This window comes from Protopterus annectens, chromosome 8.part0, assembly GCF_019279795.1.
Source record: "Protopterus annectens isolate FY-2018-M chromosome 8.part0, PAN1.0, whole genome shotgun sequence".
Classification (NCBI taxonomy): Eukaryota; Metazoa; Chordata; order Ceratodontiformes; family Protopteridae; genus Protopterus; species Protopterus annectens.
This window is the reverse complement of record NC_056741.1, coordinates 417156205-417183013: the sequence shown is the minus strand read 5'-3', so window position 1 is coordinate 417183013 and position 26809 is coordinate 417156205. Positions and strand designations below refer to the sequence as shown.

At 40.9% G+C, this 26809-nt stretch overlaps 1 protein-coding gene across 1 annotated transcript in view; it reads right to left on the bottom strand.

Moving 5' to 3' along the window:
* RORC (RAR related orphan receptor C) overlaps positions 1 to 26809 on the bottom strand; it is a 2019495-nt gene that overhangs the window by 149061 nt on the left and 1843625 nt on the right. The window contains 1 exon segment of the mRNA XM_044079934.1: positions 6366 to 6507. Within this exon segment, the coding sequence (XP_043935869.1) occupies positions 6366 to 6507 (142 nt within the window).

Here is a 26809-nt window from a genome sequence, read left to right as displayed (position 1 = left end):
GAGAGAGGGGAGCTTTGAGCAGCCTATCTGTCCTGGAGGAGTGGTTTCTGCCCAGAAATTAGTTGTTTATTGGCCATTTTGGGCTAATTTCTATCTCTTTCATTTCCCTGTTATAAAACCCACATTTGCATGGTTTTGCGCGCCGGGCAGCGCCGGTTAGCTAGGGTATAAATATTCCCGGCTCCACAAAATCAACTCTTCAATTTTTCCCTTGGAACTAGACAAACTTTCAACTTAAGCACTCAAACCATTCACTTTTCAGCCCGGCACTTGCTCAAAACTCATAGCAAGCACTAATAAACCTTAGCACTAGACCCCCCCTATACTGTAGAGAAGGACAAGGCTCTCTGTTCGACCTTACCAGACAATCAGTAAAACAGTTCACTGTATCTATCCAGGCATGTCCAAAGGGCAGTTTCAGGTGTACCCCCTGGTCCAACTGGTGAATCAGGGCATTTTGAGGAAATGTTACAACTGCCTCAAGTACACAGACAACCCTTTCCTCCTACCACCAAACACAAATACATGCGAGAGATGCAATTATACAGCCAAACTGGAGGCTAAGCTCTCTCAACCCAAGACTGGACCAGACAGTCAAGTGGAGAAGGGAACTACTTACATCACACCACCAGTCTCACATAGACCTATGAAACCAGCACCATCAGAAAACACACATAAATACACAAAAACATACTCAGAGGCTCTAAATACAAATCTGCAAAAGCAACAGAGACCTCCAAAGCAGATACCCAAGCAACCTCCACCCTCCAACACAAACCATGAAATACATACTTCACAAAACCAGTGTGCCATGCAATCACAGCCTTTAAGGCAAAATAACATACCCAACACACTAGTAATAGGTGACTCTATAGTCAGGCATACTGATGTCCCACTCACTAGGCTGAACAAGGAGAAGATTACTGTTAGCTGCCTGTCGGGTGCCAGGATCTGCCACATAACCCATGCATTCAGGTCACTCCAGAACAAGTACAAATATGACTCTGTCATTGTCCATATTGGTGTGAATGACCTGAGACGTACCTTCCTGGACTACATGAAAAGAGATATGGAAGAGCTCTCTGATCATGTAGCTCAGGCTGGTATGACCCTGACCTTGAGTAGCATCCTGCCCTCTCCAAGAATGATACCATGGTATAAAGAAAAAAATACAAATTTCAAAAATTGGCTAAGCTTCTGGTGCCATTCAAAGGGGATCCAGTATCTGTCAGCCTGAAATGACATGCTCAACAAGCCACGCTGCTTCGCTAGAGATGGCTTGCACCTGTCACCCTTAGGCTTTCCAATACTGGCCAAGGCTCTTGCCACCCCCATAGTGCCTTTTTTAGGCAAGACTCAAAAGACAAACCCATCGCCATAAATAGCACAAGTAACAAAAAACTGAGGGTAATGCTACTCAATGCCAGAAGTCTAAACCTTAAAATGCACACATTCGAGGCACTCCTCAGTATGGAGAAAATCGATATATGTGCAGTAACAGAAACCTGGTTTAGGGCTCCAGAGAGCACCCCAGCACTACCAGGCTACAACTCATACCATACACTTTGGCCACAAAACCCGGACCGAAATACAAAAGGCGGGGGTGTATCCATATTCATCAAGGATACCCACACCTCCAGATTAGTGGCACAGCACGATGCTTCAGAGATCATCCACATGCAACTAACAATGGGCAAAACTGCAATTCAAATTGTAGCTTGCTACAGATCACCCACCATGTCTCAGGACCCCCATTCTGCATTTCTGGAAACACTGGGAAACATAAAGGTCCTATCAAACACCCTGATATTGGGTGATTTCAATTACCCAAACATTAACTGGGAGAACTACTCAAGTACTAACTCCCTTGCCCAACATTTCCTAGAATTTATAAACTCAAATGCCCTGGATCAACTGGTCAACACCCCCACCAGAGGTGACAACATATTGGACCTGGTCATCACCAACATGGGCGACCAGTGTTCCACACTGGAGGTCAACCCCTTGCTGGATAGATCTGACCATAAACTAATTACTCTGGATATCAACATTTCGCCCCAACCCCTGGTCAAAGAAACCACTGTGAAAAACTTTTCAAAAGCAAACTTCACGTTACTTAAGACCAAGATGGAAAGTTTCAAAGGCCCTATGCTAAAGGATGACAGTGCCCAAGCTGCAAAATCCTTTACTAATGCACTGTACGGGCACCTACAAGAATGCATGGATCATGCTATCCAAGCAAAACCAAGACTCACTCCTCCAAGAAAAGGAAACCAGCCTGGTGGACCCCTGCCATAAACAAGCTATACAATAGAAGGAGGAAACTAGTACAGAAAAGAGTAAAATCCAAAGAAGGTAAGACATCCCTGATCAGTATGAGCAAGAAATTACGATCCCTCATAAAATCATCCAAGGCGAGCTTTGAAAGAAAAATTGTCAAGGACTCTAAAGATAACCACAATGCATTCTTTAGCTATGTCAGGAATCTAAGTGGCAATTCTCAGATCTGCTCAGAGTTAGTACAGATTGGCACAAAATACACTGAGCTGACCGATATCGCCAACATCCTGGCAGACAGGTTCAGTGCAAACTTCACCCCCCTCACACCCCCAAAAGGGCCCATAACCATACCAGAAGAATGTAGTGCCCCTGCAATCACAGAAACTAAGGTTAAAACAGCCCTCTCCAAAGCCAAAACACAATATCAATAGGACCGGACGGTTTCCCAGGCTGCGTCCTACATGAGCTCAAAGATGAGCTAACCTCTCATCTAAACACTGCTCAAACTCAGTCTCTCCGCAGACTACATGCCCATAGAGTGGCACACACCAACTGTTATTCCGTTCCACAAAGGTGGAGTCACAATAAACCTCAGGAATTATCACCCTATAAGCCTGACTAACTTGGTCTGCAAGGCTATGGAGCCCATCATCATGGATCTCATTAACAGAGACATTGGGAACCTCCAAACACTGGACCCTACCCAGTTCGGCTTTGTTAAGGGCAGATCATGCCTCCTAAACCTGGTGGACTTCTTTGAGACAGTTACCAAGCCTATAGACAAGGGAAAGGTGGTCCACACAGCCTACCTAGACCTCGCAAAGGCCTTCGACACCATTCCCCATTCTGGCATTATAGACAAGCTCACCAGCCTGAACATAAACCCCTACGTCACGAGATGGGTTGCCAACTGGCTCATGGACAGAACCTACATGGTAAGAGTTGTTAGAGCTAGACCTGACTCTAAACTGGTTACAAGTAGCGTTCCCCAGGGCTCAGTCCTAGGACCCCTCCTGTTTGGAATATACTTCTCAGAGGTACAGGCAAGCGCAGGAGGACTATGGCTGACCAAGTTTGCAGACGACTGCAAACTAGGGGCTATAATTGACTCTCCGGCTGACACAGACATCCTCCAAAAGGATCTCATTGAGACAGATACCTGGTGTCAAAACCATGGCCTCAAGCTAAATGCCAAAAAGTGCATAGTCATCCCCTTTGGAAAAAACAAAGTACCCACAATCTACCACATATGTGGTAGCCCCCTAAATACAGAAGACGTAATAAGGGATCTGGGGACCCAAGTAGATAGTAATCTCGCCTTTGATAATCACATTGCCAAAGTGGTTAAAAAATCCTTCTATGTGGCCCACCTAATCACAAAAGGGTTTGCATCCAGATCAAAAGAGGTCATTGTGCCCCTCTGCACATCACTCATCAGACCCATCATAGAGTACAACGCCCCATTTGGGATGTACCTTACAAGACACCTGCAACAGCTGGAAAGACCACAGAAATACCTCACCAAGAGTATCACTGGCCTCAAACAAATGCTCTATGCAGCACGACTGAAGAAACTCCAGCTGTACTCGGTTGCATACCGCCTACGCAGAGGTGATCTATGCCTGACATACAAGGCCATGTCCAACCCAGAATTGATGGACATGCTCCATCTAAAGAAAACCATATCCCGTCGAGCCACACGCTCTAGGGATCTAAACCTCACCACAACAAAAATAGGACATGCTGGAGGGATAGATTCCTGTCCCAGAGATGTCCCATGCTCTGGAATAAGATTCCAATCTACATTAGGCAGAGCTCCTCACTAACCCTCTTCAAGAGAAACCTTGACGAGTGGAAGGGAAACAGAAAGTTTACCCCAGGGATCACTTCAATGGCTCTGCTGTACAGAGGCACATGGAACTAATCTAAGGGGGAGGCGAAAGCCAACACAATTCCGGCTAGGCTTATAAATGTCTTCGGGCAGGTGGACTAGTACCTACCTATGAACCTATAGGTCATTGTTGGAAAATTAAGTAAAAGAATCTCATTTGCTTTTAGGAGGTTGATTATTGTGCAGTCAAAATATTCGCATGTGAGCATGTTTGTGAAATCATGGTATTTTGTGGCAGGTATTATTCCTCATATGGCAAAAGCTGAACTGCAGTCACTTATGCAATAAAGCATGATTTTTGGAAGTTGCTAAATCATTTTATTTATTAGTAAGCAACTAATCTGCTGTCGATGAGATCGCTGCAGACTTGGCTGCCCTTGCAGGAAGAGTAATTAGATGTTATAAGTCATATAACTTGCAATTACATTCGTCAGCATTTCTGGCAAGAGACAGATAATGTGTATCATCAAATCCATATGAGAAGCATTACATACACATTCAGTGTTAGCCAGTCCAGCATGCCTTCCAGTTTGTTCTTAACATGTTCTATTTGTACATACAAAGAGGAAATACTTAGCTTATTTACATTGTCTAAGATACTGTATTCCTTCCTGGGGTCATTGATTTTGGTGTAGCACACACACACACACACACACACACACACACACACACACACACACACACACACACACACACACACAACACAAATGCAGCATGCTCAGTTTATCCATATGGTGTAGAGCTGCCTCTGATGAATGCACATCTGGATTGTAGTGACATTACTACAGAACAGTGCAATGCTCTAATGTGCCATAGCTCTATATCATGTTATCAAATTCAAGCTGTACAAAGCCTTAATGAGCTACAAATGAGCATGCAGTATGTAGGAATGGGTAATTATTACAACACAGTTCTGTATGTTCCTGATTTATACTACACATTTGTTCATACTGGCCTTATCCCCAGTACATTTACTTCATATGCTGCATATTGGTGGGGTGAACATCACATGTTAGGTTGTGTTGGCACAACTGGTGTTTTCAGGATGTAAAGCATGAGTCGCTATGTGCTCTGTGGTCTAAATTAATCTTCTAAATTGTTTTCTTTTTCTCTCGAACCCTGCGCACCTTATGGCTCTAGGGCACAAAGTGTTGCTTTACTCTATGCCTCATCTTTACAGAATGCTAGAGTGCCATGTGTGCTGTTATGATGTAGAACAACATGCTTTTGTGCTGTGATGCATCCCTGAAGAGAACTTTGTGAGACAGCTACTATAAACTCTAGCACTACTGTTAAACTCCACCCCATAAGTACTGTCTGCAGTATTGCAGTGAGGAGTACAAAGTACCTAACAACACAGCCCAAAACATCTCCCCTTGTACTCTTCTACAGTACAATGTGTAGAGCTCTACACTGCTGCTCACCTTACTTCCTAAACCTTCTCCTCTGTACACCCCAAGCATGATTCACTTGGGTAGGGTGTACAGTGATGCCATGATGTATGATGTGCTCCCTAACTACACATATACATTACCACAAGTGCATACTGTGTCATTGATTCCTTTGTTGTGAACCCAGAACACACCATGCTTCTCTAAAGTGTGCCCATCTTCTAAATAAATACCACCCAGCACTTCCTTTACAAAGTGATTAATCACCATTATTGTATGGCAGAAGACACTGCTGTGCTATGCACCCTCTATTTTCTTAATAATGCTGCTCTGAACATCTGCTGTATTATTATTTCTTGATGTGTATGATGCAGTTCTTACCTGTTTCTGAACTATGCATCTCTAGCCTGAATGTGCAATTTTCTGTTGCTTTGTTTCACAAGCTGTCTTCTGGACTTCATACTGACTCTGTATGTGTGAAGGGAAGAGTGATTCTGCTGCATATAAACAATGACAGTCTGAACTCTGACACAGGCTGACCTATAACCCTGTAACAAATTAAAAATTAATACCCCTGACTGTGATAGTCGAGTTCCAGCAAAAATTGCATATGTAATTTCTCTATACTCTCGTGACCCTGCAGAGGTACATGTAAAACAGACATTCATGTGTCATTAAACACCAAAGCACTCCTCTGTACTTTTCTAAGTAGCACAAACATGTAATCATCTTCTATTTACTAATAAGGAATGCCCATAGTATGCAGGATGAATGCCTGTTGACTGGCACAGAGTTTGTCCTACCATCTCTAGACATGCCAAGTGCAAGGCACTTCTGAAGGCGGCAGTGCTGACATCGGTTACGGCTGGTCCGGTCAATCTGACAGTTTTTCTGGCGAGTGCAAGAGTAGGTCACATTACTTTGCTGACTTCTTCTGAAGAACCCCTGGGAGAGAAGAGAAAAAAGGTTAAATCTAAGACACCACTTGAAACTGCAAGGTTTCTTCAGTTTCAGGAAGTAAGTGTGAGTCTACAGTCAATGTGAAGGTTCATTTTAACTGACTGCAAATGGTGAAAATTCCTACACTGCTATAAAACCTCTCTCTCTCTCTCCATATATATGGATGTACTTTAAAATATTGAAGTGCAAACATATAGAAAGGCAAAACATTGATCCAAAAGGATTGAAACTCTAAGAAAGAAAAAAGCTCATATTTTTGGCAGGGGGCAAGCCCTCATGCACAATTCACACCCACTGGTAATCATACACACCAATTCCGAGATCACACAACAGTGGGGAAAAGGTAAATGATCACTCCCTGCTGTTCTGTGCCTTTCCTATAAAGTAATGACAGCAGAAGTGATCAAATGAGTATTTAATCACTTCTGCCAGCAGTAAAATATATATACATGCATAGACATACATAGACATACAGATACAGATGTACATATATGGTATGTGCCTATGTATTTTTAACTTTTTAGGCATAAAAAGCATCATACTTCCTGTCTCCACAAGGCCAGACTACTACAGGAAAGCTCTTCTCTTACCAGAGTAAGGATATGGACTCCAATTATTTGCCTCCACTTCAAAAAAAAAAAAACAGTCCATACTTCAGTCCACTTCCAATAACATTTGCAAATTTATAACACTCTCTCCCAGGATAGAACACAACTGCAAAGCGCTAGCCAAGACTCCTTCCTCCTTCCAAGCTCCATTATATTTTCATCATATTTAAACTTTTCAATATGAAATAATGTTCATTCTTCAGCAGCAGTCACTCCGACAGACAATCCTCATATAACATGAGATCACTCTCAGCCACTAACCTACTTACTTCTTTCACCTAACAAAAACAAACAAAATAATCCATCCTAGTCATGGGCCCTCAAAACTGGGCATCCAGCTCTAAACCCATGAACGACTTAACAGTCTACCCTATGTTTAGAAGACAGACGGGACAAATCTCATTAATCAAGCAAAATGTAAATGCTACAATAAAGGTACCACTATTTAAATTTTAATACACTAAACCACTTACATCAAACAACTGCCAGTAAGCTAATTACATACAACAGACTACTGGCTCAAGCTCATACATATACTTCAGGCATTTAGTACAGCTAATGTATAACACTGTAAACTACAACTTGTGTTTTTCTGAAGCTAATCTTGATGCTTTTAGCAATATATTCTGGACTAATATTCCCCAATAGGTTGTAATTAAGTTATGCAACCACCAGAGGTGTAGCTAGTGTGGGGTGATAGGGGGCATCCACTCTAGGTACAAGATGTTAGGGGGAGTGATCGGGAGATGCCAATCAATCTGTAGTGCGGTACCAGTATTTGTTTCTGCACTGGCATTTCTGGACCCTGGCAAACAAATCAATTCTGGTGCAGCTTTTATGCAAGATTGAAATATAAGAGGCTTGCTGCTGTCTTAAAAGCAGAGGACCTTTTATTTATTTATTTTGCTTATCTTGGAATTGAGGGACTTCAGTTTGGGAAACTGAACCAATTGCAAGATGAGATCAACCTCTGCCTACCACTTTGTACTTTTGCATTATTGCATGCTTAATGTTTTACCACTTTGTGCTTTTGCACTACTGCATGTTTAATGTTTTGCCACTTTGTATTTTTGCATTACTAATGCTTAACATTTTACCACTTTGTACTTTTGCATTACCGATGCTTAATGTTTTACCACTTTGTACTTTTGCATTACTGATGTTTAATGTTTTACCATTACGCACTTTTGCAATACTGCATGCATAATGTTTTAACACTTTGTACTTTTGCATTAGTGTATGCTTAATGTTTTATCATTCTGTACTTTTGCATTACTGCATGCTTAATGTTTTACCACTATGCACTTTTGCATTACTGCAAGCTTAATGTTTTACCATTGTGCACTTTTGCATTACTGCATGAACAATGTTTTAACACTTTGTACTTTTGTATTACTGCATGCTTAATGTTTTACCATTATGCACTTTTACATTACTCTATACTTAATGTTTTAACATTATGCACTTTTGCATTACTGTGTGCTTAATGGTTTAACACTTTGTACTTTTGCATTACTGCATGCTTAACATTTTACCACTTTGTACTTTTGCATTACTGCATGCTTAATGTTTTACCATTATGTACTTTTGCAATACTGCATGCATAATGTTTTAGCACTTTGTACTTTTGCATTACTGCATGCTTAACGTTTTACTATTTTGTACTTTTGCATTACTGTTTGTCTATTTTTTCCTTCATGTATTTTGTCTTGTATCTTTTATTTCTTTCTGAGCTGAACCTGAAAATGGTCCTTTCATATGGGTGCTATACCCCATTTAACAAATGCATAGTTGGATCTCCTTCAAACTATCGACAAGTCATAGTTTTAAACAGCATATGGTTGAGACCATATGATCCCCATTCTGAAATGTCGAACTGTTTGTACTGAGATCCCTTTACAGTGAGAATAGGGGGATTTGCCTTTTTCCCCACTGATGAGCAATTTTGGAACTAGGCTATATAACTAGAAGGGTGTGTGAGGGGTGCAGGGGGCCTTGCCCCACTGCAGAAAAACATTTTTTGGTATTTCTGTTTTTTTTTTTTTACATTTTCGAATATTGATCATGTAGAGTTTTCCATATGCAGTTCATATATATCTATACATCTATATCTATCTATATATACATACATATATATTATACATTCACATACACGAGCCCACACGCGTGCACACACACACACACACACACACACACACACACACGTGTGTGTATATATATATATATATATATATATATATATATATATATATATATATATAAAATACACACGCACGCGCGCACACACACACACACACACACACACACACACACTAAAGCATGATTATAAATACGGAAGACTGCAGGACGGTATTATTTATGCATGTATGTATTTGTCAACCCCCTTGGCCATTTTCAGGTTCAGCCCTGGTGTAGACTTACAGAGACAAATCAAGTGGATCCATATTTACAATAGAAACCAAATAGTGGATACATATTTACAAGAAACAACAAACAAAATCAATTAATGGCAAGAGAGAGGAAAGTGTTAAAAAGCTGCCAATGACAACTCACACATTTATAAGGGAAATTAAACAGTATTCAATAATTGTAAGAGAAAACACACACTACTAAATAATTGCAAACAGTAAGTCATGTGTGGATGAACAGTGGATTGGTAAAGTGGTACAGAATTATTTGATAGAAGTATCATGCACTGTCAACTATAAGGTCTTTAGGAAATGTGCATAAGTATGCTGATGAGGTTAACAGATGAACACTCTGCAAGAGAGATTTCCGATTCCATCTGAACTTGATACAGTGCTGAAGTTCTAAGGACTATGTAACATGTTCTTTAGTGAAGAATTTACAATTTGGCTTAGTAAAAGATATGAAATTTTAGATGTTTCCTGAATTTCGGAGACAAGTATGTTTCATGAACGAATTTGGAGATGGACTTTCAGATTTAAGGGCATCCGGTGTAAAACTTCACCAAATAATTGATGCAGACACCAGTAAATATTTCCATACCGGATCAGTCGAGGCCCGGATTAACAATGACCGCCACCAGTACTGTTAGCCAACAGGGTGCTAGCGGAAATTGGGCTACTGTTGGCCGAAGGAGGAGAAGAGGCGGAAGGCATGGCTGAAGGCAGGAAGAGAGGAGAAAGGCTAGGACTGTGGTAGTGAGGGTCGAAACTTTGAATGTTGGCAGTATGACTGGTATAGGGAGAGAGCTAGCTGATAGGATGGACAGAAGGAAGGTTGGTATATTGTGTATGCAAGAGACCAGATGGAAGGGGAGTAAGGCTAGGTGTATCAGAGGTGGGTTCAAATTGTTTTATCATGGTGTGGATGGGAGGAGAAATGGTGTAGGCGTTATCCTGAAGGAACAGTATGCTAAGAGTGTTTTGGAGGTGAAAAGAGTGTCGGATAGAGTGATGTTTATGAAGCTGGAAATTGATGGTGTAATGATGAATGTTGTTAGTGCATATGCTCCACAAGTTGGATGTATGATGGATAAGAAAGAAAAATTTTGGAGTGAGTTGGATGAAGAGGTGATGACTGTACCCAAGGGTGAGAGAGTGGTGATTGGAGCAGATTTCAACGAGCATGTTGGTGAAGGGAACAGAGGGGATGAGAAAGTGATGGGTAGGTATGGTGTTAAACAAAGGAATGCAGAAGGTCAGATGGTAGTGGATTTTGCGAAAAGGATGGGCATGGCTGTGGTGAATACGTAATTTAACAAAAGGGAGGAGCATAGGGTGACATACAAGAGTGGAGGAAGATGCACACAGGTGGATTATATCTTATGTAGGAGGGCCATTTTGAAGGAGATTGGAGACTGTAAAGTGGTGACCAGGGAAAGTGTAGTTAGCCAGCATAGGATGGTGGTTTGTAGGATGACGCTGGTGATCAAGAAGAGGAGGAGGAGTGTGAGGGCAGCACCAAGGATCAAATGGTGGAAATTGAAAAAGGGTAATTGTGAGGTGGAGTTCAGGGATGAGTTTAGACAGGCACTGGGTGGCAGTGAAGAGTTACCAAATAGCTGGGTAACTACAGCAGAGCTAGTAAGGGAGACGGCTAGAAAGGTGCTTGGTATAACATGTGGACAGAGGAAGGACGACAAGGAGAGATGGTGGTGGAATGAGGAAGTACAGGAGAGTATACAGAGAAAGAGGTTGGCAAAGAAGAAGTGGGATTGTCAGAGAGATGAAGAAAGTAGACAGGAGTATAAGGAGATGAGGTGCATGGCAAAGTGAGAGGTGGCGAAGGCTAAGGATAAGGCATATGAAAGGTTGTATGAAAAGGTGGACACTAAGGAGGGAGAAAAGGACCTGTACCGATTGGCTAGACAGAGGGACTGAGCTAGGAAAGATGTGCAGCAGGTAAAGGTGATAAAGGATAATGAGGGAAACATACTCACAAGTGAGGAGAGTGTGTTGAGCAGATGGAAGGAGTACTATGAGGGGTTGATGAATGAAGAGAATGAGAGAGAGAGAAGGTTGGATGATGTGGGTATAGTGAATCATGAAGTACAATGGATTTAGCAAGGAGGAAGTAAGGATAGCTATGAAGAGGTTGAAGAATGGAAAGGCTGTTGGTCCAGATGACATACCTGTGGAAGCATGGAGGTGTTTAGGTGAAATGGCAGTGGAGTTTTTAACCATATTGTTTAATGAAATCTTGGAAAGTGAGAGGATGTTTGAGGAATGGAGAAAAAGTGTTTTGGTACCGATTTTTAAGAATAAGGGTGATGTGCAGAGCTGTAGTAACTACAGAGGGATAAAATTGATCAGTCACAGCATGAAGTTATGGAAAAGAGTAGTGGAAGCTAGGTTAAGAAGGGACGTGATGATTAGTGATCAGCAGTACGGTTTCATGCCGGGAAAGAGCACTACAAATGCGATGTTTGCTCTGAGAGTGTTGATGGAGAAGAACAGAGAATGTCAGAAGGAGTTGTTTTGTGTTTTTGTAGAGGAATGAAGGTCAGCAGGAATAAGACAGAATATATGTGTGTGAATGAGAGGGAGGATAGATGAATGGTGAGGATGCAGGGAGTAGAGGTGGTGAAGGTGGATGAGTTTAAATACTTGAGATCAACAGTTCAGAGTAATGGTGAGTGTGGAAGAGAGGTGAAGAAGAGAGTACAGGCAGGATGGAGTGGGTGGAGAAGAGTGTCAGGAGTGATTTGTGACAGATGAGTATCAGTAAGAGTGAAAGGGAAGGTCTACAAGAGAGTAGTAAGACCAGCTATGTTATATGGGTTGGAGACAGTGGCATTGACAAAAAGGCAGGAGTTTGAGCTGGATGTGGCAGAGTTAAAGATGTTAAGATTTGCACTGGGTGTGGCAAGGGTGGACAGGATTAGGAATAAGTATATTAGAGGGTCAGCCCAGGTTGGAAGGTTTGGAGACAAAGCCAGAGAGGCAAGATTAAATTGGTTTGGACATGTGCTGAGGAAGGATGCTGAGTATATTGGGAAAAAGATGCTAAGGATGAAGCTACCAGGTAACAGGAAAAGAGGAAGGCCTAAGATAAGGTTTATGGATGTGGTGAGAGAGGACATGCAGGTGGTTGGTGTGATAGAGCAAGATGCAGAGGACAGGAAGAAATGGAAACAGATGATCCACTGTGGTGACCCCTAACGGGAACAGCTGAAAGAAGATGATGATGATGATGACTTTAAGATTTTGGGAGCCATAAAGGAAAAGGTGTTTTCAGTCTACTTGATATGGGTGTGTGGGGTGTGGGATAGCAAAGTTGGGGTAGTGGAGGATCTGAACGTAATAAGAGGGGTTGGAGTATATAAAGCTGTACAATAGTTGGCAAGGCCAAAGTTTGCTAGTATGTCAAGCATTTCTGATTGGCACTTTGCATTAAGTAGGTTAATACTGAAGTCGCACTGAAATAATGTTTTTGTATGGGTGGAAAGAATCTAGAATGTCTGAAAGCAATAAATAGAACGTGGTGGAATTTGATGGTGGGTGGAAGCAGGTAACTACTATTACTGGGGGGGTTGCATTTGTTGATGTTGAAGATTCTTAAATCATTGGAGTCATGATTGCTAGAGTAGGAGCACCTTTTATGGAAAGCAATTGTTACCGAATGTTTGATGAGGAAGAGTTCTTCCCCTCGATCATTTACCTGCATTGAGGAGGTAAGGATTGTCTAGGAATTGAAAACTAAGATTAAGGGAGTATGAAGCTTATGCTCTTACTCATATGCAAGAATTATTGGCCCTTTCTTGACACTGCTTCTCCGTTATAGGATCCAAAGTCTACGAATATATTCCTACTTCTATTCAAATCCTATAAAATTACCCTAAACTCCATGCAAACTAAAAATCCCACCTGCAAAAGACTGCTGAATACAGACACTGGCATAATTTAGCCAACTACACCAACATTCACACACATCCCTCATGGGTATCATTTATGATTACCATTCATAGAGTGTAAAACAATACCTTTTCCAAAATATATTTATTTTATAGCAATTGCTTTAGCCTTTTCCAAAATATTTAGAAAGGGAGGCTAATAAACACCAAATCTATCTCACACACACACACACACACACACACACACACACACACACACACACACACACACACACACACACACACACACACACACACACACACACACACATACACACACACACACACACACACACACACACACACACACACACACACACGCGCACACGCGCACACACACACACACACACACACACACACACACAAACACACACATTTCTCTTCACAACTCACTACTTTCTATACATTATTAATAATCCAGCATTTTGTGTCAATGTAATCTAACTAAAGTATGCATATATAGCATACACATATGCAGTTTGAAGTCTGTACACCTTTTATAATGTTTAAATTTTTACTCTTACAGTTTTAAATGTGTTTTATTATTATTTATATGGTACCTAGTTTATAAGCTCCATAACAAAGTTGAAGGTGATGATTTACTTAATATTCTTTTTTTTTCATTAACATCGCGTGTTCTTCCAACTAGCAGGTTACTATGGAAAATTAATAGACTTATTGCAAGCTACAAGGTAATTCTGTAGCTAAATGCTGCTTATGAGCATTCATGAAGCACTGTCACCAAAGAGTACAGAGTGCTGGGGTATAACAAGATTAGCGCTAGGTAGTCAATGAGATATACAAAGATCTAGAATGGTAATCAATGGCTTTTTCTCATTTCATGGTGTGTATCAAGATCAAGAATGTGTTTGTTGTTTTTTCATTTTCACTGTGGTCCTGAGGAAAAGAACACCAGGAAGGCATGTGTCAGCGATGCAACGGATAGCACACTTAACTTTGGTGCTAGAAGAGCTGTGGGTTCTATTACCTCCCCAGGTGCATACATTAATTTTCAGTATTGACACGGCAGTGCAACATAAGGAGAGTACTGCACTCCTAAGTGTATCATCGTTTGGATGAGATATTAAACTAAAGCCCCATCTGTCTGTGTTGGTGGCAGCCTAGATGCAAATAGAAGATACCATGGCACTTACTGAAAACAGTAGGGGTACTTCCTCAATGCCCTGGCCAAATTTCTTCATATAGTATAAATGCCACCTTGGGTGTCCCCTGAAAAGAGGTGACAAGTCTAGCTGGACTAACCAGGTCAACAAAGGATAAATAAATAAACTAAAAATAAAATTACTGTTAACCAGACTTGAATATCATACCTCTCAAGTATGGGTATTGCTCATTTTATAAATATATTTGATTCAATGAATAATAAGGCCAGAATAAGTACAAAGAATAATCAGAAATATAGTAAAGATAGAACTGGCAAAGATATCACCTCAGATTAATGTTTTTACCCCATAATGTGCAATTACAGTTGAGTTACTAACAGAAATATGAGAAAAAACTGGTAATGCATTCACTAAATAATAGAAGGAAGAAGGAAAAAAAATCTAATGCCTCATAATGTAAATTATTGTTTTTCTATTATGAGACAGAAGGTCTAAACAGAGGTGTAGCTAGGGTGGGGAAGAGTACGGCAGTTGTCCAGGCAAAAAGTGTTAAGGGGCAAGACTGGCAGATTCCCAAAGTTCTTCAGCACATTACAAGCATCAGAAATGAATGCAGATATGCATTTACTGTCAGAAATGAAGCAATATAATGATCCATGTGACATAAATTGTGGAAGTCCGCTACATTTTAAAAGGAAAGGTTTTTTTTTTGCTCCTCACCTTCCTCAACTTAAAGTTGTGGGATGTACCAGACTGGGGGACAGGTACCAGGCACAGGAGCTGGTAGCTACACCTCTAGGTCCAAACCTCTTTACAGGAGAAAGTTTAAAAATTAAAATCTGCTTCTACAAGCACACAACCTTTCAAGTAAATCTACATTGATGCACTCAACTGGCATACAGATATTCTTTTAATGGGTTTTTGAATACATATTTGAAAGAAATTTACCACACTACAAGTGGAAGCTTATCACAGAGTTTATCAAAATGGAAGGAGAAACATGAAGTAGTACACCCGTAACAAGCGGCATACCCCAGGGTTCAGTCTTGGAGCCTCTGTTATTTGCGATATACTTTTCTGAGGTGCAGGCTATGGCTGACCAAGTTTGCAGATGACTGCAAGCTGGGTGCTGTCATCAATTCCCCTAGTGATGTGGACATCCTCCAAGAGGGTCTCACTCAGATAAATGACTGGTGCCAGAAACATGGCCTCAAGCTGAATACCAAAAAATGCATCATCATCCCCTTTGGGGAGAGTGACATCCCCATAAACTATCACATTAATAACAATGTCCTAAGCACTCAATCAGTCGTGAGGGATTTGGGCACCCAGGTTGATAGCAGCCTGACTTTTGACCACCATGTTGCTTCCGTAGTATGGAAAGCCTTCTACATGGCCCACCTCATAAGTAAGGGTCTCTCATCCAGGGACAAGGAGGTCATAACATCCCTATATTCTTCCCTTATAAGCCCCATTATTGAGTACAATGCACCTTCTGGCATGTACCTCACAAAGCACATGCAGCAGCTGGTGAGACCACAGAGGTTCCTCACCAGGAGAATCCAGGGCTGAAAAAATATATACGATAAACAGGCTAAAAGCCTTATCCCTCTACTCAATTTCATACAGAATCCTCAGAGGTGACCTCGGTCTGGCATACAAGGCAATCATGGACCCCACCTTGATGGGACTGCTGCATATCCACCAGTCAAGCTCCACTTGATTAACCCGCATGCACGGCCTCAACCTGGTCTGTGACATCAACAAGACTTGTTGGCGAGACAGATTTGTGTCCCAGAGACTCCCTCATCTATGTAATAGAATCCTCCTCCACATCAAACAGAGTACCTCTTTACCCCTTTTTAAGTGCAACCTGAATAACTGGACGGGAAACAGAAAATATACCCTTGGGATTCCACCCATGTCCCTGTTGGACAGGGGCATTGGGTGCTGATTTGTCTAAACATGAGCTAAACTCTTGGCTAGGCTTATAAGGGCCACAGGGCCAATAGCCTAGTAACCTCCTATGATCCTATGAATCATTAAACTGGGGCCATGAACACTACACATGCAAAAAAGGGTTCCACAACATCAATAAAGTAATAGTGATGAATCAGTATCACCAGATTTCATACAAAAATTAAATAAGTTAAATTTGTAGGGGGCAAGCCTCTTGTTGACCCCGCGCACTCCTCTTCTTTAAATATATTATTACTACTACTGCCACACAACCCTGGAGAAAGAGCATAAATCTCAGGAATAAAAGAACAAAACTGTTTCCCAGTCATGAGAATAAAAAAAAATGTTTAATTTCCCCGTTTGCAGCATTGAATAACTCTCAGCCTCCTATCCCCAAAATGTTGAACATTATCTCTCTTAATGTGGAGCAAATTAGAACACATACAGCTTGCTAACAACTACGTTTACAGGATGATTAAAATGTGTTACTTTAAGTTTATAAAAAGTTATTTTGACAAAATAATATAATTCAGTATTATTTATTATTAAAAAAATTAACACTGAAAGTGTGACAGACCCTTTCAAGGTAGAAGAAAGAATCAAGAAAGATTGAACATGAGGAACATTCCTCATAATGAGGTACAATTGAGAGGAATAGATCATTTCACTGGTGAACTCAGCAGAGCTGAACTACAGTTGCAAAACTAAAATTCAGGACTCAACCTCCAGTCCTCAAATATCAAACTGCCTAAACACAAGCATCACAAACAAACAGCAGTAGACCCTGTTGGAGTACTTTGAAGTTTGCACTCCAGTGTTAATGCATGTATTAACAGTACATCCAAACAAACAATATGCTCTGACAGAATTGTGCTTCCTGGATTTAGACTTAGTTATATTAAGCCTATGAACTGACTGAACTCATGGGTTTGAGGCTTCATGGATATGAGCAAATTACGAGAAGCTTGGGTAATTTGATAGTCAGTGGGTGATTTTTAGTTGACTTACAGTGATGTTCGTTTCTCTAATCTGGCTTTTCTTTTTCTTTTGTTACTGCTTTTGCTGTCTTTCTTTCTTTTTCTTGTTGAACAATGTAGTTTTGATATTTGTAATTTTTGAGATTACTTACTTTGGGGATGTTTCTGCATGTCATTATTAAGATATATATTTTTACTGCCTTTGCTTTCCCTTTTTTTTTTTTGATCACTGCAGTTTTGATATTTTTTATTTATGAGGTTATTTACTTTGGGTGTATGGTCACTGAAGCAGTGCACGAATGTTTCTGAAATCAATATTAATGCATGCAATATGGAATTGTATTTGGAAACTCTGTTGCCTATTTGCTGCTATACAGATAGATGTTCATCATATTGATCACTGCTGCAGTAGCCATAACTATATGGGTTATATCCTGCTAAGGGTATAACAGTCAGCCAGCTTCCAAAGCTTCAGAGCACCTTCCATGTGCTCATACTAGAATACTAAAATCACATGATTGAGTGACATGCTCTTCTGAGCTTTCCAGCAATTGAAGAGAGTACTCTGCTGCGAGCTTTCAAGGATCAATGGTCAACATGTGCTGTCCTTTTGTTGGGCAGATAAGTTCCCTTTGGAGAAAAACCCTCCACGTAAAATATTATTGTTTAAATGCACTTTTCTGTTTAGGAAAGTTAGTTTTTAATCTAGGAGTTTGCGTTTTAATGGACTGCCACAAGACTTAACAGTACTTTTAAATAGAAGCGCACTTTATTCCTGTCAGTTTAAAAGTTGTTTAAAGTAGTAGAAAAATTTTTTTTTTCTCTGTGGGGAAATTGTGCATTTTTTTTTTTTTGAGGTTGGTAAAGTGTATTTAAAGTGCTTTTTACTGCATTTTTGTGTAAAAAAGTCACTTTTAACAGATTTAAATTTTTACTGGCTTATGCTGCTTTTTTCCCGGGGAAAGAGGCCCCATTTTTTGACCATGGAACAAACTATCCATCCACAATCTGTCCTTCTAACAGGCACAAAAAAAAAATTATAAGCAAACCACCTTTGCCACCATAGCAGGCTAGCAATTTGCCTCAGGTACAGGTGGGTGACTCTGCTGTGGCCAGAGTCAGTACCTCAGAACACTCATCTTTTACCACAGATCCCTCTGGTGTAGCACCTACAGCCACAATGGACCAGGGGTTAGCCATGTTCTCTGTGGCTGTTTGAGCCCTCTCAGTGGGCAAGGGACAGCCACTCTTGTTGGTCCTGGAAGAAGCAAGTGGGAAGGCTTCCCTGTTTTGTCAGAATATTGAGCCCAACCCTGGGGAAACTGCTACTGCCATTAACAACTCTGCTGTCCCCATTTTTCCTGTCACAATGAAACAGAAAACTAAACATATCTACTCCTCCTCAAATTTCCCTAGATTGTACTAGATCTGGATCAAGATTTTTAATTCCAGCTATTGACCCTTCTTATACGGTGGTTTCTGGTAAAATAAAGAGGGATGCCTCCTTTCCTGAAGAGATTCAAGAACCTGAATCTGGACAGGAAAACGATGAGACAGATGTAGGTTTTTCTTCTCAGATGTCTGACTTACACTCAGAGAAGAGTACAGTATCTGATTCTCCCTGTGGGAGTTTCTACTTCTCTGATACTATTTTCAGAATATGCCAGTGTTTTCAGTGGGAGAACACTTAGGTTTCCCAGTCCCTCAGAAAATAATATGGGCTGTTACAGAAGGAATTTCCAGAAACTTCACCCATTCTTCCAGGTCGGTGGCTTTGGAAGATGAGTGTGTCACTGCCTGCAGTTTTCCTAACAGTCAGCCTGCTGACCCTAAAAAGACAGACAGATTGTATAAAGTTCCTCTGTCTTTTATACACTCATCCCAAACTAGGGTTGCCACCTTTTCAAATGCCCAAAGTGGGACATTTGTGATACAAACATCAGATTTTGCAGGTCAAAACATATCCACGGCCAGTACAAAGGACAGAACTTTACTTTTTGCCTAAAAAAATAACAGCTTATTCTTGTAGCATTTTAGTTGCTTATTCTGTTTCTCATAACATTTAGGTGTTTCAGATACAGAATAACTGTTTTATGCAACTATTATATAAAATATAGGAAATAATTTTGCCCTAAAATCTTGGGACGTTGGCTATTTTTACAATTTTTTTTTTGCAGGACACAACTGTCCAAAGAGGGACTGTCCCTTGCAAAGTGGAACAGGTGTTAACCCTATCTCAAACCTACCCCACCAGCTATAGCTTTAGTTAATGCTACTGCTGTTAAACATTTAGTTAATTCCATCCCTACTTTTTCTGGTAAAGGATGGAAAGATTACTAATAGGTATGGGAAAAAGTTTATGCTTTTGCAAATTTGACTTGCAGAATTTTGAATTGTTCATAGTTTCATAGTTAGGTACTAGGCTATCAGCCCAAGGGCCTATGTAAGCCTAGCCAACAAGGTTCCCTGGCTTACGCCACCCAAGGAAGTTATTTTCCTGTGCCACTGTCGAGCAGAGACACAGAAGTGATCCTCGGGTGTATTTCTTATTTCCCATCCACTCATCAAGATTTTACTTGAAGAGTGCTAATGAAGAACTTTGCTTGATATAGATGGGTAGCCTGTTCCAGAGTATGGGAAGTATCTGGGACAGGAATCTATCCCTCCAGCATAACCTATTTATTTTGGTGACAAGGTTTAGGTCCCTAGAGCATATAGCTCGGAGGTATTGGGATTTCTTTAGGTGTAGCATGTCCAACAGCTCTGGGTTTGACACAGCTTTATATGTTAGGCAGAGATCACCTCGGGGTAGGCGATATGCTATGGAGTAAAGCTGGAGTTTTTTGAGACGGTCAGTGTAGGGCATCTGTTTGAGGCCAGTAATCCTCTTTGTGAGGTACTTCTGTGGCCTTTTCTGCTGCTGCAGATGTCTTGTGAGGTATATTCCAAAAGGGGCATTGTACTCTATAATGGGTCTAATGAGTGTCAAGTAAAGGGGAACAATGACTTCTTTTTTCCTGGATGAGAACCCTTTTATGATGAGGTGTGCCACGTAGAAGACTTCCTGACTACTGTGGCAAAGTAACTATCAAAGGAGAGACTACTGTCCACCTGGGTCCCAAGGTCTCTTATCACACATTCGGTGTTAAGCAGATTGCTGCCTACGTGGTAGTTCATGGTTAGGCTGACATGTTAAACTTTATTCTGAGTAATTGTGGAAGTGTGAGGAATGTCTGCAGTTTCTTCTTATGAGGAAAAATATGCTTTACATGGTTTAATTTCTACCATTTTACAGGTCATAACTCATTGTTTACAGTGTGTGCGTGACTTTGTTGACACTTCTTCTAGGGCTATGGCCACTGGTACTGTTTTGAGAAGGTTTGCCTGGCTGTGTTCTCAGAACCTCCCTGATGATGTGAAAAAAGAAACTTTAAATTCATCTCTGGAGAGAAAATTAGTTTTAGTCTCTCTGCTGCAGAGGTTATCAAAACGTGTGATGAGAGGGGTAAGCTGATTCAGGGATTCTGTAAGATTTTTCAGCCCTCCTTTTCCAATTTTTCTACGGGATTCTCTATTGCCTTATCTAATTCTGGCAAGAAACAAAACAAACAGTCTCAGCAAAGTACTGGTAAATAGACTTTTAAGAAGAAATGGCAAGGTTTTCAAAAAGAATACAACCCCCCCCCAAACCAAGGACAGTTCAACAAGTCAGAATGATTGTTTAAGGGACCTTGACACTCCCCCTTCCAGCAGTCCCTTTTCCCCTCCAGAAGGTCTGAATCTGCACTTTTCTCTTTGACAACAGATCATCTAAGACAATGGGTTCTGAAGATCATACATCAATGTTACAATAGCAGTGAGAGGACATTCCAACTTTCCATGAACTAATTCCTTACCCACCGAATCAGACTCCACTATATTCCCCTGTCCTTCAACACACTATCTCAGGAAGTCTCAGGAAGTGATCGACTTAAGTTCCTCTTTCACAAGCTGGGAAAGGTTTTCATTTACGAATGTTTTTGGTGCCAAATAAAAAGAATGCGAGGAGACCAGTTTTGGATCTTTCTTTCCTAAGCCAATATGTGATAATGGCCAAGTTCGAAATGCTGTCTGTTCACAACCCATTAGCATTTCCTCCTCCTTTAAGTTTCCTGATAACAACAGATTTAAAAGATGCTTATCATCACATCCCTATCCACTCAGACCAGCCATTTCTTAAGGGTATGTGTGTCTGGATCACATTATCAGTTCTCTGCCTTACCCTTTGGCCTATTCACTGCACCAAGAGTTTTCACAAATTGTCTACCTCCAGTTATAGCTCTATGTAGGCCACAGGTTATCTAAATTTTTTCCATATTTAGATGTCTTGATTATCTTTGCAGAATATTTTTTTAGAGAGTCAGGAATCAACCCTATCTCTTTTTCCATAGAGACAGGGGTTTCTTTGAGAACTAATCCTTCTTTTACACCTACAATGGTATCCAAGTTTACTTTAATCCAAACTATCCATCTCTCCATTTTATTTCTTTAACATAAAAATGATGTAACCACACAAGTGAAAAAGTAGTGAAACACTGAATAATAACACTAGAAGCGACAAAAATCAGGACTGCCAAATATTCAGATGAAGTCTACTTTGTAGATGAAAGCATTAAATCATTAAACTCATTTTAGTATTTGGCAGTCCTGAGTTTTGTGGCTTCCAGTGTTACCATAAAAATGAGGCAGAAAGGATACTTCATACCTTGGATGTCCACAGACGACTCAGGTACTATTTTGATAAAATCTGTCATATTTGTGGAGCTTTTGGAAAAGGTTGGATTTTAAAAGTAGTGTAAAAGCAGCAACTTGGTCTTCTCTGCATACTTTTAAAAAATATTACAAGCTTGATTCCTTCTCTAGGTTTACATCAGGCTAAGCTAGAACCATTATTTTGGGGCTCCCAGACCCTTCTCCTTTCACCACCCTAAAGTGCTAACCTAAGGTAATCAACCCATACAGTTAAAGCTACTACAGCAGTGACCATTATAATGAACGCAGTATGGCTGTGTAAGTAAACTTACCATAACAATAGATGGTCGAATGATTACTGTGGCAGTAGCCATCCCCTGCATCTGCTTTCATGTTTTTTTTTTGACGGAGTATGTATATATGTAGTTACTCTTAGCAATGTCTTCTTGTGGCTCAGCCTCCCTCTCTCAGTTGATATGAAAGCTCGGAAGGGATTCGCACTCAAACCTGTGATTGTAGGGAGCTCAGCTGGAGCTGCTTAACAGTTTTAGCACATGGAAGGTGCCCTGAAGGTTAGGAAGGTGGCTGGCTGTTATATCCTTAGCAGGAGATAACCTACATAGCTAAGGTTACTGCAAGCAGGCAGCATTGCTGAAGTTGTAGAACCTTCAGTTGTGCTAATTCCATAATACTACAGCTAATATAAGGGGACTGACTTTCTTGTTTAACATAGTATTGTAATAGTTTAAATGCTGTGGGATCATAGCAAAGGCTTCCCCCATAAATCTGTAAAGTCTCCTCTTGTATTACATAAGGAATGGTTCTCTGCCAAATCAGCCATTCAAACTTCTGGATATTTGGTCCCCATGTATTCAGATATTCACAATACCTCTCTCTGAGACAGTAATATTCTATTTCTGCATTTTACCGTTGCAAAGTATCACTGCATTTCTCTAATTTTAATGGCTGAGTTTCTGCATTGTGGGCATTGTGCCCAAAGAACTGTTTGCTGGTTAATATGTTGCCTGTTCTGTAGTTTTTGCAATTTGGGATCACCTTTGAGTGCTTTTTATATTAAGAAAGGCTAGGTTTGCATTTTAATGACAGTAAATGATAGCATGGTCTGTTCTGAGCTTAGGAATCAAAGAGGAAGGCTTCAATTATGTTTTTGTGATTAACAGTGGGCAACTTTGTTTGCTTAGTCAGTTTCTCTGCCTTTATGCAGTCACTTGATTTGTGTGACACTGCTCATCATGCAGAGGCAGTTAGCAGTGCCCTTTATTATTTATTTATTTATTTATTTACTTCATATTTGGTTACCATGAAAGTCCATCTGGGCAAGAAACCCATTTTTAGCGGAGGCCCAGGAAGAAAAGCTCCAGTACAAAGAAGAGGAAAAATATAGCTTTTACATAATTAACTACAGAAACAAAACAGAGAAGAAAAGTCAGTTTACAGAAGAACCAAAAAAAAGCATATACATACATATCTACATGGAATATAAACAAGCATGTTTAAGCATAACTAGCATACATAATTTTTTACAGAGAAGATTAACAATTATATTTGCAGACATACATTTTACATAGGAAGAGAAACCAAAAAAAGAATATACATACATTTTAATTGGAGGATAAACAAGCATGTCTAAGCATAATTAACATACATACATTTTTACAGAGAAGATTAACAATTATATTTGCACACATACAGGAAGTTTAACTAAATATGACATGTAGGATATTTCTGTATTAAGAAGGAGTTACATAGATAGGTGTAATGGCAATAAAAAAGAGCTTATTTAAGTACATAGATCATTAGTTGTTCATAGGTTCATATGTAGGTACTAGGCTATTGGCCCAAGGGCCTAAGTAAGCCTAGCTAACAAGGTTCCCTGGCTTACACCACCCAACAAAGTTAATTTCCTGTGCCCCTGTCCTTGGGGTGTATTTCCTATTTCCCATCCACTCATCAAGATTTTTCTTGAAGAGTGCTAATGAGGAACTTTGCTTGACATAGACGGGTAGCTTGTTCCAGAGTATAGAAAGTCTCTGGGACAGGAATCTATCCCTCCAGCATGTCCTGTTTATTGTGGTGACAAGGTTAAATCTCTAGAGCATGTAGCTCAAAGGAATTGGGGTTTCTTAAGGTGTAGCATGTCCAACAGCTCTGGGTTTAACATAGTTTACATGTTACACAGACATCTCCTCGGAGTAGGCGATATGCTACGGAGTAAAGCTGGAGTTTTTTGAGACAGTCAGTTTAGGGCATCTGTTTGAGGCCAGTAATCCTCTTTGTGAGGTATTTCTGTGGCCTTTCCAGCTGCTACAGATGTCTTGTGAGGTACATTCCAAAATGGGTGTTGTACTCTATAATGGGTCTAATGTGTGCCGAGTAGAGGGAACAATGACCTCTTTTTTCCTGGATGAGAACCCTTTTGTGATGAGGTGTGCCACATAGAAGGATTTCCTGACTACTTTGGCGATGTGATTATCAAAGGAGAGACTTCTGTCCACCTGGGTCCCAAGGCCTCTTATCACACATTCAGCATTAAGTAGACTGCCGTTTATGTGGCAGGTCATGGGTACAGAGTTTTTGCAAAAGGGGATGACAATGCACTTTTTGCATTGAGCTTGAGGCCATGCCTCTGACACCAGGGATCTGTCCCAGTGAGGCCCTTCTGTAGGATGTCCAGATCATTTGGGGACTCCACTATGGCTCCTAGTTTTCAGTCATCTGCGAACTTCATTAGCCAGAGGCCTTCTGTGTTAGTCTGTACTTCAGAGAAGTAGATACCAAATAGGAGAGGTCCCAGGACTGATCCCTATGGCACTCCACTTGTCACTGGTTTGATGTCAGATTTGGAGTCTGCAACTTTTACAGTGTGGGTTCTGTCAGTGAGCCAGTTGGCAACCCATCTTGTGACGTAGGGATTTCTACCTAGTTTAGTGAGTTTAGCTATAATTCCAGAATGGGGGATGGTGTTGAAAGCTTTGGCGAGGTCAAGATAGGCTGTGTGAACCACCTTACCCTCGTCTACGGCTTTGGTGACTGCCTCAAAGAAGTTGATCAGGTTCAGAAGACATGATCTGCCTTTCACAAATCCGAACTGGGTGGGGTCCAGATTTTTGAGGTTACCAATGTCTTTGCCTATGAGTTCCATGATGACGTTCCATGGCCTTGCAGACCAGGCTCATCAGGCTAATAGGGCAATAATTCCCAGGATCAGTGGTGACTCCCCCTTTGTGAAGTGGGATAACTGTTGCTGTGTGCCATTCAGTGGGCACAAATCCTGATGTGAGACTATGATTGAACATGGTGCTTAGGTGGGGAGCCAGTTCGTTCTGAAGTTCATGTAAATCGCAGCCTGGGATGTTGTCCGGTCCCATGGATGCTGTGTTTTTGCTTTTAGAGAGTGCAGCTTTTACCTGCATAGATGTGATTACAGGGACTCTGCATTCTTCCTGCATAGATATGGGCCCTTTAGGGGGTGAGAGGGGGGTAAAGTTAGCACTGAACCTGTCTACCAGGATGTTGGCGATATTAGTTGGTTCTGTAATTTTCACACCGTTGTGCTGTAACTCAGAGTAGATCTGGGTGTTGCCATTGAGATTCTTGACATAGTTATAGAATGCTTTGTGGTTGCCCTTAGAATCAGTGGTGATTTTGTTTTCGTAGCTAGCTTTGGAGGATCTTATAAGGGATCTCAGCTTTGTATTGAGGCTGACCAGGCAGCTCCTCCACTCATGGGATTTTACTCTCTTTTGCAACAGTTTCTTCCTTCTGTTGTAGAGTTTGTTTATGGCAGGGGACCACCAGATTGGCTTCCTTTTTTTTGGAGGATAGCATCTTGGTTCTGTTTGGGATAGCATGATCCATGCACTCATGTAAGTGCTTATAGAGTGCATTTGTGTAGGATTCAGTAGTCATAACTGTATTGTCCATCTGCATGGGTGTCATGAAGTTCGCCACTTCTGTCTTAAGAAGCATGAAGTTGGCCTTGGAGAAATTTTTTACCGTAGTTTCCTTAATGGTGGGTGGGGGCGAGATGTGGATATCTAGGGTGATTAGCTTATGGTTGGATCTGACCAACGAGGAGTTGAATTCAGGTGTGGAACACTGGTTGCTCATGTTGGCTATGACTAGGTCTATGATATTGTTGCCCCTGGAGGGAGTGTGGATAAGTTGATCCAGGGCATTCCATTCTAATTTATGTATTCCAGAAAGCATTGAGCAAAGAAGTTGGTACATGAGTAGTTTCCCCAGGTAATGGTGAGGTAGTTGAAATCGCCCATTATTAGGGTGTTTGGTTGAGCCCTAATATTTTCCAGTGTATCAAGAAAAGAGGAGTGGGAATCCTGGGGCATGGCGGGGGATCTGTAGCAAGCTACAATTTGGATTGCAGTTTTGCCCAGTGTTAGTTGCACTTGGATAACCTTGGATGCATTATGCTTTGCAACTAGCCTGGAGGTGTGGATATCCTTAATGAATATGGACACACCTCCACCTTTGGTGTTCTGATCCAGGTTA